Source organism: Carcharodon carcharias, chromosome 1 (assembly GCF_017639515.1).
Source record: "Carcharodon carcharias isolate sCarCar2 chromosome 1, sCarCar2.pri, whole genome shotgun sequence".
Lineage (NCBI taxonomy): Eukaryota > Metazoa > Chordata > Chondrichthyes > Lamniformes > Lamnidae > Carcharodon > Carcharodon carcharias.
This window is the reverse complement of record NC_054467.1, coordinates 111,956,100-111,970,198: the sequence shown is the minus strand read 5'-3', so window position 1 is coordinate 111,970,198 and position 14,099 is coordinate 111,956,100. Positions and strand designations below refer to the sequence as shown.

General features: G+C 38.7%; 1 protein-coding gene across 1 annotated transcript; it reads left to right on the top strand.

Moving 5' to 3' along the window:
• Window positions 1-2,748: 2,748 nt before the first annotated feature.
• Window positions 2,749-3,948, top strand: nkx3-2 (NK3 homeobox 2). The gene is made up of 2 exons (XM_041199510.1): window positions 2,749-3,166; window positions 3,506-3,948. The coding sequence occupies exons 1-2, from the start codon at window positions 2,749-2,751 to the stop codon at window positions 3,946-3,948; spliced, it is 861 nt and encodes a 286-aa protein (XP_041055444.1).
• The last annotated feature ends 10,151 nt before the right edge of the window (window positions 3,949-14,099 follow it).

The window sequence follows — 14,099 nt, the reverse complement described above, 5'->3', positions numbered from 1 at the left end:
ATCATGTAGCGGGTGTACCCTTCGCGTGCTATATTCGTTTCTCTGAAAGTAAATAAGTACATCGTTGATGTAGCTGGTGAAAATTACGCTGCATTGCATTCAGAAATACAGAAAATAGATGATTTCGAAATTCTGATTGCATCAGAATGTTAGTGTTGACTTGGACTGTTGCTTGAAACTTTGAAATGGACCTCGTGTTTATAAAAAAAAGTTTATTGATCATGTATCTATCTCTGAATGGGAATAGGGTGTCTTGTCAATGTCACATTTAAGTTTCCAGGCTGTGTGTGGAGAGGGCCGGTCTTTGGAGCAGTCTGCCGCAATCCGTCCGCAAACGGGATTTGGCCGTTCAAACACAACCTGCTTCGCTTTACACGAGTTTGGCCAAATGAGCTGCAATAATCTTCCCGTTCATTCCGCAGTGCAATGTCAGAACTTCGTTAAAGGAAATGGTCATGTTTGTATCAAGAAAGTTGATTTTCCAGCACCTTGGTTTTATTTACGCGGGCCCGGTTGCTACTCATTGCAATATATACCACTGGTGCGATATTGTGATATATGTGATATTTACAGTGTATGCACAACTGTTATATGTTTAATATTATGCGAATAATGTTGAGACATGTTTTGCAGCATTTTATTGGTGATCTCTGACTGCACTGTGATAGATGTCTCCCTCTCATTGGGGAGTGGTGTCTCCTGCACTGTGTCACCTTGAGCCCGTGGCTCCTTTGCTTTGTAATAATGGGAGATTTTGACTGTGGCGCGGACACACAATCCACTCACTCAAAGAGGAACTTCTGTCACGCCTTTTTACTTCTGCATGTCAGAAAGCGGAGCGCTCAGCACTTAAGCAAGCTGTGTGCTTCCGTCTTTCGTTTCATCCTCGCACTTTCTTTTTACGCCAAATCAATTTGGATGTTTGCAAATGTAACAGGTGATGAGAGCCGACCTGACAAAGCCTCCCCGGCCTCTTTTTGTCTAAACTCAAGTTCCATTTGATAAAGGATTAACAATGTTTTCAACCACAATTTGAACGTGCTTTTTTAATGGACCACTTTACGCTGTTTTTTTAATACAATCCTTTTCAATTTCAATGTTTCAAGCAATAATATTTTATATTCAGCGAAGAACGTAAAATGTCTGGTGTATTAAATGCTTCTAGTTAGCGCTTTATATATATATATACACACAAACAGTGCAAGCGTGTTTTACACATTGTTGTGGGAAGTTTAAGATACTGGGAAGGGCTTAGTGAAGCAGCCTTGCGGAGTGGGGCTCTCCGCCATTTGACACTGTGCTGCGTATAAATTAGCGACATGATTGCTGTGCAAACAAACGAACACGTTATAATTTATATCGTTTCTCAGGCCGCCCACTCCCTATTGGTTAGGAGCTGTGAGCCGCACCAGAGGAAGGCATTTGGAGCTTGCTAAGCTGCTGAAATGAACACGGGACCACCCAGTTCGACTGTCAAAACTCAGGAAGCAAAGCTGTGCCTAAAACGGTTTATCTTACATTTTAATGTGTACGCTGTTCTGTTTTTACCCCCTTTCCTGCAATAACACAATTCCAAATGCCTTGACTAGCCCAGCTCCTGAAGGACGCTTACGGGTGGTTTTTTCAGTGTCTTTTTCTACCCCCCCCCCCCCCACCCCCCCGTTGCTTATGGTTGACACTCTTGTCTCAAAATTGGACATGTTTATACATAAGCCTACAGACATTGACATTGAATTATGTGATTGAGTCGATTGTATTTTTGTCGACCAACATGGTTTAGGAAGTTCTTGCTGAATTCAGCCTTGAAACATCAGAAAACCTTGTTTACACGTGTGCTTCTCTTTCTCCATATTTACCAAACCATGTTATTATGGTTTTATGAATGTTGTTTATCTACCTGTTTGTCAGTAAATGTGTACCTCTCTGATATCTATTAAAATCTTATGTATATATGTGTGCCTATGATATATGTCTATATAACCAACATACGTCTATGTAAATAGCATGTTTAATATGTGTATATATTTATCTACTGTGTACCTAATATGTGTATGTTTAATATATCCATCCAATCTGTTGATCTAATATATATATATATACATAAAAGATACAAGGGGAGCACTCGTACCTAATGCACATGGCTAGGCGTCATTATAACTGAAATACATTATCATGAACTTCCATCATTGGTGAATACATATCAATGATTGCTATTAAATTCTTATAAAAACCTGGAGGGCGTTTTAAATGTATATTGAGATATGCAATATATGGAGCATATCTTTCCAATCCTTGAAGCGGGCAATAATGCAGCTAACACGGCCATGTGACTATATTAATGCCTTTAACATAATTGTTGTATCTTAATATATGCAGGTTTCCAGAGCATTTTAAAACTACAAGCCCAAGGTGCAGTAGTTCCTTAAAATCTCCCTTCTGCACACCACTGTTTCAAGGGATGCAACCGAGCAACCAATAGGACACGCTGAACCAAAGAGCCTCTTTCTGGCGGTCCAATAGGAATCTACCTTTTGGTAGTGCAGCTGTCAATCATCTGGGGAGCAATGACGAGAAAGAGCCGAGTGAGAGCTTTGGTGTTAACCTCCCCTAACGCTCAGATACAACCCCAAGAAGAAGCGATGACTTTCGACCTCATTTCGCCGGGAAAGGACGGATACTACCGATAACTCCATAGAGAGAAAAAAAAACAACTCGTATAAAAGTTAGAGGAGAATATCATTCGCTAAAATGGCTGTTCGTGGTAACACCTTGACCCCGTTCTCCATCCAAGCTATTTTAACCAGGAAGGATGAGAATCGACACTCGAAAAGTTTGGACGTGTCCTGCTTTTCGCCTGCTACCTGTTGGAAGATGTTGAATGGTTTGAATTCCTGTCCAAAGATGAGTGCCTCTTCTGGGAAAATCGAGACAGGGAGGGATCTGCCAAATGAACAGCTCTGTTGTGACTCCGATTCAGGCGTCAGTGATGAAAATGACTGTAAAAATCATTCGATCTGCAACTCGGAAAAGGAGCTGGAGATTTCTGCAGCATGTTCCTTACAGTCGAAACCAATGAAGGAAGCAGGAGCGAGTCTCAGCGAAGAGATTGAGAAGGATGATAGTAAGGACTATCTGTGTAACGGGGGAATGTCAGAAAATTTATCAGGTAGCATACAAAATATACAATATTCACAATCACTCTCTGCAATTTATGTCACTAACGCTCATCCACATACAAGCTTTCTGACCATTGATTTCTAAGTAAACTCCAAGTAAATTAAATTAGCGATTTCTAGAAAATGTCGCCCTAGAATTTCACACAATCACTTCGGTTTAAACTCGAGATTTATCACGTGTTCTCAAACGTTTTATTTAAGAAGTCACCCACAGTAATGTAGAGATAGATGGCCTCTCAATTGATTAGGTAGGTAGATAGATAGATAGACAGACAGACAGGCAGGCAGATCAATGCTATTCAATTAAGATTTTATTCTTCACTCCGTAGCTCCAAGCCTCGTTGACGAAGACTGTAAATCTGACCAAAGCCCGGATCAGCCCAAACAGAGAAAGAAACGCTCCAGAGCCGCCTTCTCTCATGCTCAGGTATTCGAGCTCGAACGCCGCTTCAATCACCAGAGATATCTGTCTGGTCCCGAGCGGGCGGATCTGGCCGCCTCTCTCAAACTCACCGAAACTCAGGTTAAAATCTGGTTCCAGAACCGCCGGTACAAAACCAAACGCCGACAGCTTGCCGCTGACCTGATGGCTTCGGCCCCAGCAGCAAAGAAAGTGGCTGTGAAAGTGTTAATCCGGGACGATCAAAGACAGTACAGCCCGGGAGAGTTGCTCAGACCTTCATTGCTTTCACTTCAGCCGTCCTACCAGTACTACCCATTCACTTATTGCCTGCCTGCATGGACAGTAGCCGCTTGCACGGGAACTCAATAGATTCCCCACCCCCCCCCCCGCCCAAGAACAGAGTTTCAAATAGGCGCCCTTAGAACTACAGTATTTATTTGCGTTGGTTTTAAGTATAAGCTGCAGACTGGGTTCAGCAGATGGAGGTTCCATGGTATCCATGTCTTTGGTATTTAATTCGTATCCAGCTTCAAATAATGAAAGACCGTCGGAGAGGGACAGGGAGAAAATGGTGCGGACACACTCTTGTCTAAACTTCACTGAAGAGAATCTCGAAGTTGGTTGTCTTGGTTGGACATTATTTTCTTTTATTTTTTGCGAAGCAATGTGTGCTGAATGTATGAACCATAGAGAAACAGCGGGTTGTCTCTTAAGTGCAAATATCTATAGAGATATATATTGTTTTATTATACTTCCCGGTTAAGAACAGCAGAGGAAAGAGCAGAACACTTAACATTCACTGGCAGACTGCTTTGGGTGACGTTATGAAGATGTTTGCCTCAATCTCAAAACATTTCGAGATGTGATTCTATCCGAGCAGTATAGGGGTAAGAATTTAGCACTTTCCGGTTTTTTTTTGATATTTAGTAGTGATTAGTGTGGGCGATCTTATTGCAGGCTTTTTTTTGTAATAGCAGCGTGTAAAGTTATAACTGGTTAATAGTTTCTCCTGAATGGATCCAGGATTTAAAACAAAATAGCAATGAACGTTTAAACACTTGCAGCACCAACATTACAGCGACAAAGGATGGCTCGATTCAGAATAGTGCATCTGGAGTTGTATCCCTCTTATGAAAGCGTGCGCTCTACGTTATTTCCAGTCTTAAAATAATAAAATTTACTATGACTGAAAAATGTGCCTTTTGTTCTCTGTAAATATCCAAATTAATTAATAGCAGTCATACCTTGTTAAATGCTAGATTTTAATTCCATGCTACACACGTCATCAACCTATTATGTAAACAATCTTAGGCTTTGTGCTTGGTGGGCATGGAAAGCCTAAGAAAGCCAGGGTTCTCTAGAATTTTTTAAAAAATAACTTTTATTTTGTTCCTATGATCTGCACTGCAATTCGAACCTTTCAAACCAATCCTTAGGTACGGCGTTAAAATGATAACGATAAGTAAAACTTATTGAAAGTTGGCTGCAGTGGTTGCTAACGTTAAAGGCCCACAAAGCAGGGTGTCGAATATCTTTGACACGCTATCCCTTTGACAAATTAATTATACTTAAGGTTTGCGGAACTATATGACAGGAATGAAGCAAAAAGAATAAAGTTCACTTTATATGAGGTTATTTGCAATTTAATTCACTAGGATCGCCCGATGAGGTAATGCTTTTGAAATATTTATTTCAGCAAGCAACATTTCTTTATTTCATATTCACTAACGCTCATTGAATCAGCTCATTAATGTTCGCATCCGACTTGATAACATTAAGGGTTAGATGCCAAAAATACAAATCGTATTGTATTGAACAGTTACAAAAGCATTTCTCCGTAATGTACTTTCCCAAAGTTCATGTAACCATGTTTCCCAGATCCTGCAAACCAATGGACAGACCCAGCTAACCATTTACAGCAATCAAGCCCATTGCCAGGTCAAGAAACTGTTTTAAAAATACAATAGGCTAATTTAATTTCTGAATTAATAAATTTATGAGTTTGAATCACGCCTGTTATGCAGCAACAACCAATTATTATCATGCTTTAAAAATGGTGAGAATTGCAACGATTCCATGTTAATTGCTCATTGGAATAGTTTGCCTGGACAGTCAATTCCATTTAAAATAGGTCGATTTTTTTCCACTGTGGGTTGGGATAACTTGTGCAATAGAATATCCCTTTTCAAAAGAAATAATTTTCAATGTTAACAGGAAGATGCCGTCAAATGGATCGAATAGGCAATCTTGTAGACGAAAAGGCAAGAAAAATTCGTAGACGTCCACATTCGGTTCACCCAAATCCTTTCGGTTTTGGATATCAAAAGCTGGTAGAAAGTTTTGCCACTTAATACAATTCAAAGTCATAGAGCAGATTTTTGATTGTCGCTTCTATTTGATTTTCTTTTTTTAAAGACTGGAACCTTTACCTACCCCATGTATTCTTGATCATAGCGAACACGGAACCCTGGTTCCATACGTCACTGATGGCAGAGTGCATCTGAGATGGATCATTTAAGTAACAATGTTTTTTAATTCGCAACACTTTTTTTCTGTGATCTTTTTAGAGTAACTTGCAGATATAACAAGTTTCATGTAGAAAAGTGACTGTCCAGTGTTATGACACAGCAGAGTGTATACAGTGATGGGACCTATTTTTGGAGAGTAGACTGTAGGACACTTACGCAGCAACAATAATAATAAATCTGGCCCTTTTACTGCTGAATGTTTGGCAGGCAACATGCGCAGTCGGAGAGCAGCGAAGTGCATTAACAGCAAATAAAGGCGCTGTATACATTAAACGAACACTCATTCTCCCCAACATAATGATGGATCTCCAAAATAATGCGACGGGATTTGCTTTCAGAGCAACAAGCAATTATGTTACTATCCCTGACAAAAACATACATCCTACTTTGTTGGCATGTTTGGACAAAATTACATCTGGTAATCGCGTTAGTTAGAAGAAATCCACTTCAGGGTGTTGCCCTGGAGAAATGGGCAACTAATAATTACTATAGCCATTGCTTGTGGACTGTAAAGAGTACAATAATAATAATAGGCATTATAATGATGTGAGTTAAGGCAATCGGACACAGACCACGTCGCACTTAACCAGCTTGTATCCTTTTGCTGACATGCTCCCTAAATTAATGAAGAAGTTAACTTGCCTCCAATTGATTGTTTTAAGAGATAACACTGATGTTGTCCCTGCTTGATTAATGTTACGGGGGCGGTGGGAAACAAATATCTTTTGTGAAGGAAAAGCTGGGATCGGTGCGCTGAACAAAGATAAATGATGATACATTAATCCTTTATCCGTGCTGGCGACAAATCTCCAATGCCATTATGTCTATAGATTTATTTCCAGTAAAATGGAGATTGTTGTGCGCAATTAATTGGGAACCGTTATGGGTAGTCATGACCTGGGTTGTCCAATATAAGCAGTGATACCATCAGCGACCTGAAATATTGTGCGCACCTTTCCTCATTAATAAACCATCACAGTGGATGCAAGTTATTTTACTGTCGCGAAAACGCGCATTGTTATGCTACTTTTGCTAAATGCATAATTTTACTTTTGCTGAAGAATTGCATCTATTGTCAGCGTAACAGCTTTTTATTTCTGCACAAAAAATACTGCAGAGGCTGCTATTCCGACACCAAACTAGAAAGCCGTGGAGCCACTCGGAAGGTCAAGTAACATGTGTGAAGAAAAGGCTCAATACCCTATACAGTTTTCTAACATATGTTGCCTTACCTGCTGAATAATTCCAGCGGTCTATTTCTTTTTGATATATGTTTAGGCATGATAGTTTGGTATAATGTAATACAGTAAGCTCCGTGGTTCCATCTTTGATTTATTGCTACATATTCTATTTTAAACAAGCTTCCGTGTTCATATTTATCTCATAGAAATACAAAATTACATTTTGCAACGTATATTTATTGAACTGTAATTATTTATACCGCTATGACACAAGTCTACTGAATATTAGCCCAGACTTGTGAATTATATTTTACAGTGAACCCTATAAATGTATGCAGTGTTATTAAACATTATATTACATGTAGTATATTATATAACAAGATATCAATAACTAACTTTTGGTCCATTGAAAGTTATCTAGCTACCCAATTATGCGTGACTTCGTTTAATTACATTTAAATACAGAATATTAGAAAAATATCCAGTATTATTAGCGAGGTTTCTGATGCCTGGGGAGAAGAAACATATTTCTGATTGACGTATAAATGCGGCCACCAATACCTTTGCCCGAGTTCTGCAATGGCAAACAATTTCAAAACCTCCGGATTGTAAGCGAGCATTAATTACATTCTATAAAGTGGACAGTTTCAAAACTAATCAAACAAGAATTATCGATACCAGGAACATACTTAATCATTAATAACGCCGTTTGCGGAATTGTAGGACTTCAACTGCAGGCTAGCATTTTAGCGAATGTAACTATTATTTTGACTCAGAAAACCCAATATTTTAAAATATCAAATTAATTTCAAATTTGATTACTGCAACATCCGTAATCATTGCGAACTAGACGCGGCTCTTATAGTAACGGGTATTAATCAACAACGGAAACTTGCAATTTTGCGCATCACACCTAAAGCCGCTGGCAATTAACGCGACGTCGAGAGATACAAAAGTCAACGTGCCGAAAGGCTTTCCATTGTATTTGGAAACAATGTGAACCGTGCATCTGCATTTCTCCTTTAACTATTGTTTAGTTACGCAGGTAATGTGGCTACAATGAGGCATTACTCAGTGTATCCGTTCGTATGTCCATGCCCCATGTGTGGGGAAAGGTGGAGAAAGACAATTGCGTTAAGTAGTATGGAATTGGTAAACGTTGTTATTCTGATTTCATACCAAGTGAGAAAATTCTTGGAATGTAGTTTTGTAAAAGTTACAAATTTACAAAGTAAACTACGTTTAGCATCACGTGTTAACGGAGCATCAAACCGCGTTTAATCGATCAAATTACAAGAGAAGTCACAGCAATTATCCAACCTGCAATGCTATTGTAAGTGCAGTTACATTTCCTTGGAATACTGAGGGTAACATAACCTAGATGATTGGTGCGCCTTTCGTCACGACAGTTTCTTGCATTTATTAGAACTGATTCAAGCAAGTAACTACTATACTCCTTTATTGACCAATGTGTCCTTCAGGTATGGACTTTCTTCATAGTGAATTGTGTAGATGCATATGCAAACTTGTTCTTAGTGAAATCTGCTCTTATTAAGAAAACTTAAATTAATGCTACGTTTTCCTCATTAGATAATATCAGATTTACCATGAACGCAGTCATTGATCATATAACTGGCGCTTGATATAACGAGTCTGTTCACAACGGGACTTTTGGGAGCCATCCACAACAGCAATATCATAAGTTATTGCAAACTGAAAATTATTTGCTTAGTATCATGTGGAAATGTGGATTGGTCGTTCTTGTAAATACATAGATATTACAGATGAATGTTGTATGCCAACCCTACGGCCCTTCACAATATCATCTGTCTTATTTGTTTGCTTATATTCATAGCATTAATTTTATCTGAATTACTCATCCAATTCAAGTTGCACTGATTTATTTTACATCCGCCCCTGTTGCGATCGCCCCTGCCTGTGTTCTGCCTTAACTACTATGCCTCGTGGACCACGTTCTATACTGCCAACCTTGCGCTATTGCGTTTGGAATTTCTTCTTTAAGACATGACATCTGTAACAGTTTGTGATACACAAAAACAGGAAGGGTTGCTGATATCCAAACAAGCAAAAGTCCTTGTTTCTTTCTTTTCCGGAAGCTTGCCTCGCTAACACTTTCCGTATCCCTTTTAAAGCTTGCGGTCAGCTAGAACGTACCTGATGGGGCTCTAGGTTTGTTTTGAGAAAGTGCGTGGACAAGCAGCTGATTGTGAGAAGAGTGAGAGCTTCGCTGACTGAATCTGGGGATACCCTGAGTCAGTAGCGCGGCTGCTGCCGTGCTGTCCGGAAATATATGGTTTAACTAACTGATCAACTCAATATCTGGAGAGAAGAGTGCGCGCTCCATCTAATCATTAATTTGTCATTAATAAGAATAGTTGGACAATTAGCCCCAAATACACATTAACAACTAGCCGAAACGTTTTAAACAATCTCATTGTGCAAAACATAGCCTAGATCTAGAAAGTAAATTTTACTTATTTCTACAACTCATATGGCAACAGCGACTTCAATTCAAAAGTACTTCATTGGATGTAAAGCGCTTTTGGGCGCCGTGAGGCCGTGAAAGAGGTGCTATATAAATGCAAATTATTTTTTTATGAGCTTATTACAGAACGCCACATAACCATGTAACCCCAGAATATTATTTAAAAACAATCAACCTTTTGCAAAAGCTTTGGTTGCCGACCTTTGGATGCAGCCACTAAATACTGGATTGCATAAAGAATTTAAACTACAGATAAACACATTACTCATACCTTGGCCAATCATAATCCAAGCATAGGTTCCTAATATAACAACGATATCATTTTCTAGGCATAAAACTTGATTTACAAAATCCTGTCCCAATCCTTTTATGTTTATTCTTCGTCAGACATATAACCCACCGCTGAAGTTCAACCAAACGCAACACTACATTTCCCAACTTTAGTGACTTTTTGGTTGTAAAACGTGGGTTTGGTGTTTGTTTCTGTTGAGCTGAACCAATGGTCCCACCGAGAATCACTAATTTTATTTTTTTCAATGAACAAAATCCTGGTCTCAATATAATCCTGACATTAAATTTATTGGCAGAATAGATGAGTCTTTATTATGATTTAATTGTACTTGTTCAATATAAAAGAAATTGTTATTGTTTTTAAATGCTATTGTATTTGATGGCGTTGAACCTAAAGTGAGACACGCGCTTTTATTTTAAAAACCATCCCCTGAAGTCACCAGTTTTTTTTAAAACTCATGTCACCGAGTGTACAGCACAGAACAGGGCCATTCGGTCCAATTGGTCTTTGCCGGCATTTAGGCTCCATATCATCCTTCTTCCACCGTACTGCAACTAATCCGATCAGCATGCCCTTCCATTCCTTTCTTCTCAATGTCTTTAAAAAGGCAACTGTGCGATTTAATCTTTATGATAGCGTGTAACCAATCTTTAGGTAAAATAGTTTCTCCTGAGTTCCCATGTGGATTTATTAGTGATTATTATTGGTGATATTTATGTTGGATTCCCAGGGCAGTGAAAACATTTTCTCCACGCCTACCTTTTCAAACCTTTCATTACATTAAAGACTTTATCAGATCACCTCTCAGCCTCCTCTTTCCTAAAGAACCCCAGCCTGTTCAACCTTTCTTCTAAATATATCCTCTCTGTTTGCATATCAACCTGGCGATTCTTTTTTTTTGTTGCATCTTCTCTAATGCCTCTGCATCCTTTTTTAAAAAATAAAGAGGCCAGAATTGTGCTCAATACTCCAAGTGTGGTGTAATCTGGATTGGACGCAGGTTTAACATAACTTCCCTACATTTCAATCGTCCAGAAATGAACCCGATGCTTGATCTGCATTTTTACGGCCCCATTAAACTGCCTTGCTACTTTTAATGATGTATGTATCTCTATGCGTAGATCCCTTTCACTCCTTCATTCCACTCAGATTCTTATGGTCCAAGAAATATGTGCCGTCCTTACTCGCCCAAACAAAATGCATTGACTTGTACTTGAATGCTAAAGAAAAAGCTTTATTAGTTGACTTTTTATAATTATAATGTAACATTGTATATATGACGCTGTTACAAGATCGAAGCAAATGACACTGTTTGCCACAAAAGCCGGTGGCGAGTTTAGAGACAGGCTGGATGTAAAGCCTCAGGAAGTTGGCGGCGAACTCGGTCCCATTACAGTTTTCAGTGTTGCCGCGCGAAAGATGTAGCGCCGCCTGCAGGAAGCTCGCCTCGCCTTTGCAGTGAAATTCCCGAGTTCCGCGGTTAGTCGCTGCTTACCTGCGCAGCGCTTAAATGAATCCGATCCGTAGATTTAGTATCCATTAACATTTACAGAAAACATAACTTGCAATGTTACGATTGTGTTTTGTAGTAAACCAATAACTGTTGTAAACGCTTCTATGAAAGGGTAATTATAGTCACTCTAAAGATAGGTTTTACAGCGTGTTATTCATTAGCCACCTGGAAACGTTTTCAATGCCACAGTACTCAAAGTCAAAACCAAAAGCACTGATACATACATTTGTTTACAAATACAAAAAGCATCGCACTTTACCCATGTGTTACTGAAGTGCGATGTCCGAATTCCTGATGCGATTGTGAATCGTAATGGCAAATGAGTGAGGGGATATCGTTTAAAAGATCACCAATGGGCAGAGCAGTGCAGATGTGGAGAAGTACAGATGCGGATAAGTGCAGCTGTGGAGAAGTGCAGATATGGAGAAGTGCAGATGTGGCGAAGTACTTGGAATATCCTATTACCCCTAAGATTCTGTCAGGCACTTTAAAAAACACACCAAATCATTATTATTCAGCCTTGTTGTTACAGGAAAGAAGTTACGCAGATCTAATTAGATTTCTACAAATTGCTGGTTTTCACAGAGGAAGAAATCTTGGCAATGATTAGAAAATATTTTCTCAAATAAAACAAGCTAAAGCTCTGACTTCAGTTTTGATATACTGAGTATTTTTTGTTTAAATGCTATCAACAATAGAAACATAATCGAGATAGACGGGGTTACATTTCTTTTTAAGTTGGCTAACTCCTTCTTGAAGTATAATTACAATCTGGTACTGCAATTTAATTTTCCATTTTCGATATTCAGTGATTTGCGGGCCCCAGGTTTAAACCCGGGCAAGCAATGAAGTCCAAATAATAGTGTTCAAACACAGCACAATACCTTTCAAATCAATTAGAAGAAAATCAAATAAAATTCCGAGTTATACCAAGCCCATGGATATCTAGGTTAAATTAGTTTCATGCTGCACTATGCCATATTCCATTAAATTGACGTTAAAAGCCATATGATATCTGGAAAAAATGAAACTGATCTTTTATTAGGACTGCGATGCTTTGCAGTATGTGGTTTCACGGCAATCGGAAGAATCGGGACAATATTCAGGTAAATTAACGTCGGCTACATGCCCATTTCTTTCAAAGGGACACAAATTGGAGAGAAAATAACAGCATCCATTCTAAGTTATTAAATGATTCTGTGAGCATGCCTGTCAATGAATATTTGTGCCAATTTGTGCTTTCCGGATGCTGGCCGAAATGAGACACTTCGGTTCTGCAACTTCGTGTGTTCTTGGATGTGATCCAATTGAAAAAAAAAACACTTGCAGCAAATGACTTGGAAAAATACGCAGCTATAGGATAGCGACACTAAATCCGTATCTATCAAAATATTTTATAACGGCAATAGTATGCAGTATTAATTGCTGTTGCACTTGGGGCTATGCTTCAGAACATTAAGTTTTGTGATTGACTAGGTTATTTAGGTCAACTGAAATCAAGCGTCTCTTGTTAAGGATTATTATATTCACCTCAGAAAACGAGGATAACTCCTGTGGTTTACAAAGGTGACAGGATTGTACTCTTAATAATGAAAAATCATCTTTGCGATCTCAATATGCGCTGTTGCCGTTATTTTTAGAAAGGATCCAGTGCAGTAATATATAGGGGGAACCAGAGGGGAGTCCATAACTCACCAATGAAAGAGCAGCCCTGTCTAAACTAGAAACTATTCTCCTGTGTATGGTATGGGAGGCTAGGCTTTGGGGACTTGGAGAGATTTTTTTAGCTTACAAAATAAGTACCTTTCATTTTACATGTCAAACGATTAAAAAAAAAACAGCGCAGCAAATTTTGGCAGCTAAGTACTATATTAATAGGACTGACTGCATTTAGAAAAATGACTCAAATTGTGGTTTGTTCACATTCGACTCAAGGATTATAGTCTTGATACATTTTAGCGTCGTTTCAGAAATTGTGCTTAGTGATGAAAATATGATTAGAATGACATGAAAAGTAACCGCTACATGAGGTAATATCCCTTTCCACGAAGCTTCACATCCAGATAATTTGAGAGAACCATCGTTTGTCAAGTTAAGCGTGTGGGTTTTGAAACCAGGGTCGGCATGATTTTACTTATAAATCGAAAATTCAGTCGAAATTCAACATTTAAACGTCGATATAAACATGTTCTACAAACGCTTTTCTATGTGCTTTAACGCGAATGATTTTATGCACTATTTAGAATTTTAAGTCACACAAAATTTGATACCATACACTCCAGTGGATAGTACAATTCCAAACAGTCACATTACAGCGGCGCTCCAAATATAACTGCTCAATCAATGTTGCAAGAAACTTTTAGTTCTAAATTGCAGTCAGTTCCTATAATCCGTTTATTGTTTGAACAATCTCTTTAGGCGAGTATATATTTTATTAATAAAAGCAAAAAATTGCGGATGTTGGAAATCCAAAACAAAAACCGAAACAGAAATACCTGGA

What these genes read in the sequence shown, in the direction of transcription:
- nkx3-2 (XM_041199510.1), top strand. Translation starts at nt 2,749, where the DNA reads ATGGCTGTTCGTGGTAACACCTTGACCCCGTTCTCCATCCAAGCTATT. An exon ending in AATGTCAGAAAATTTATCAG is followed by an intron (nt 3,167 to 3,505) that starts GTAGCATACAAA and finishes TTCACTCCGTAG; the next exon opens with CTCCAAGCCTCGTTGACGAA.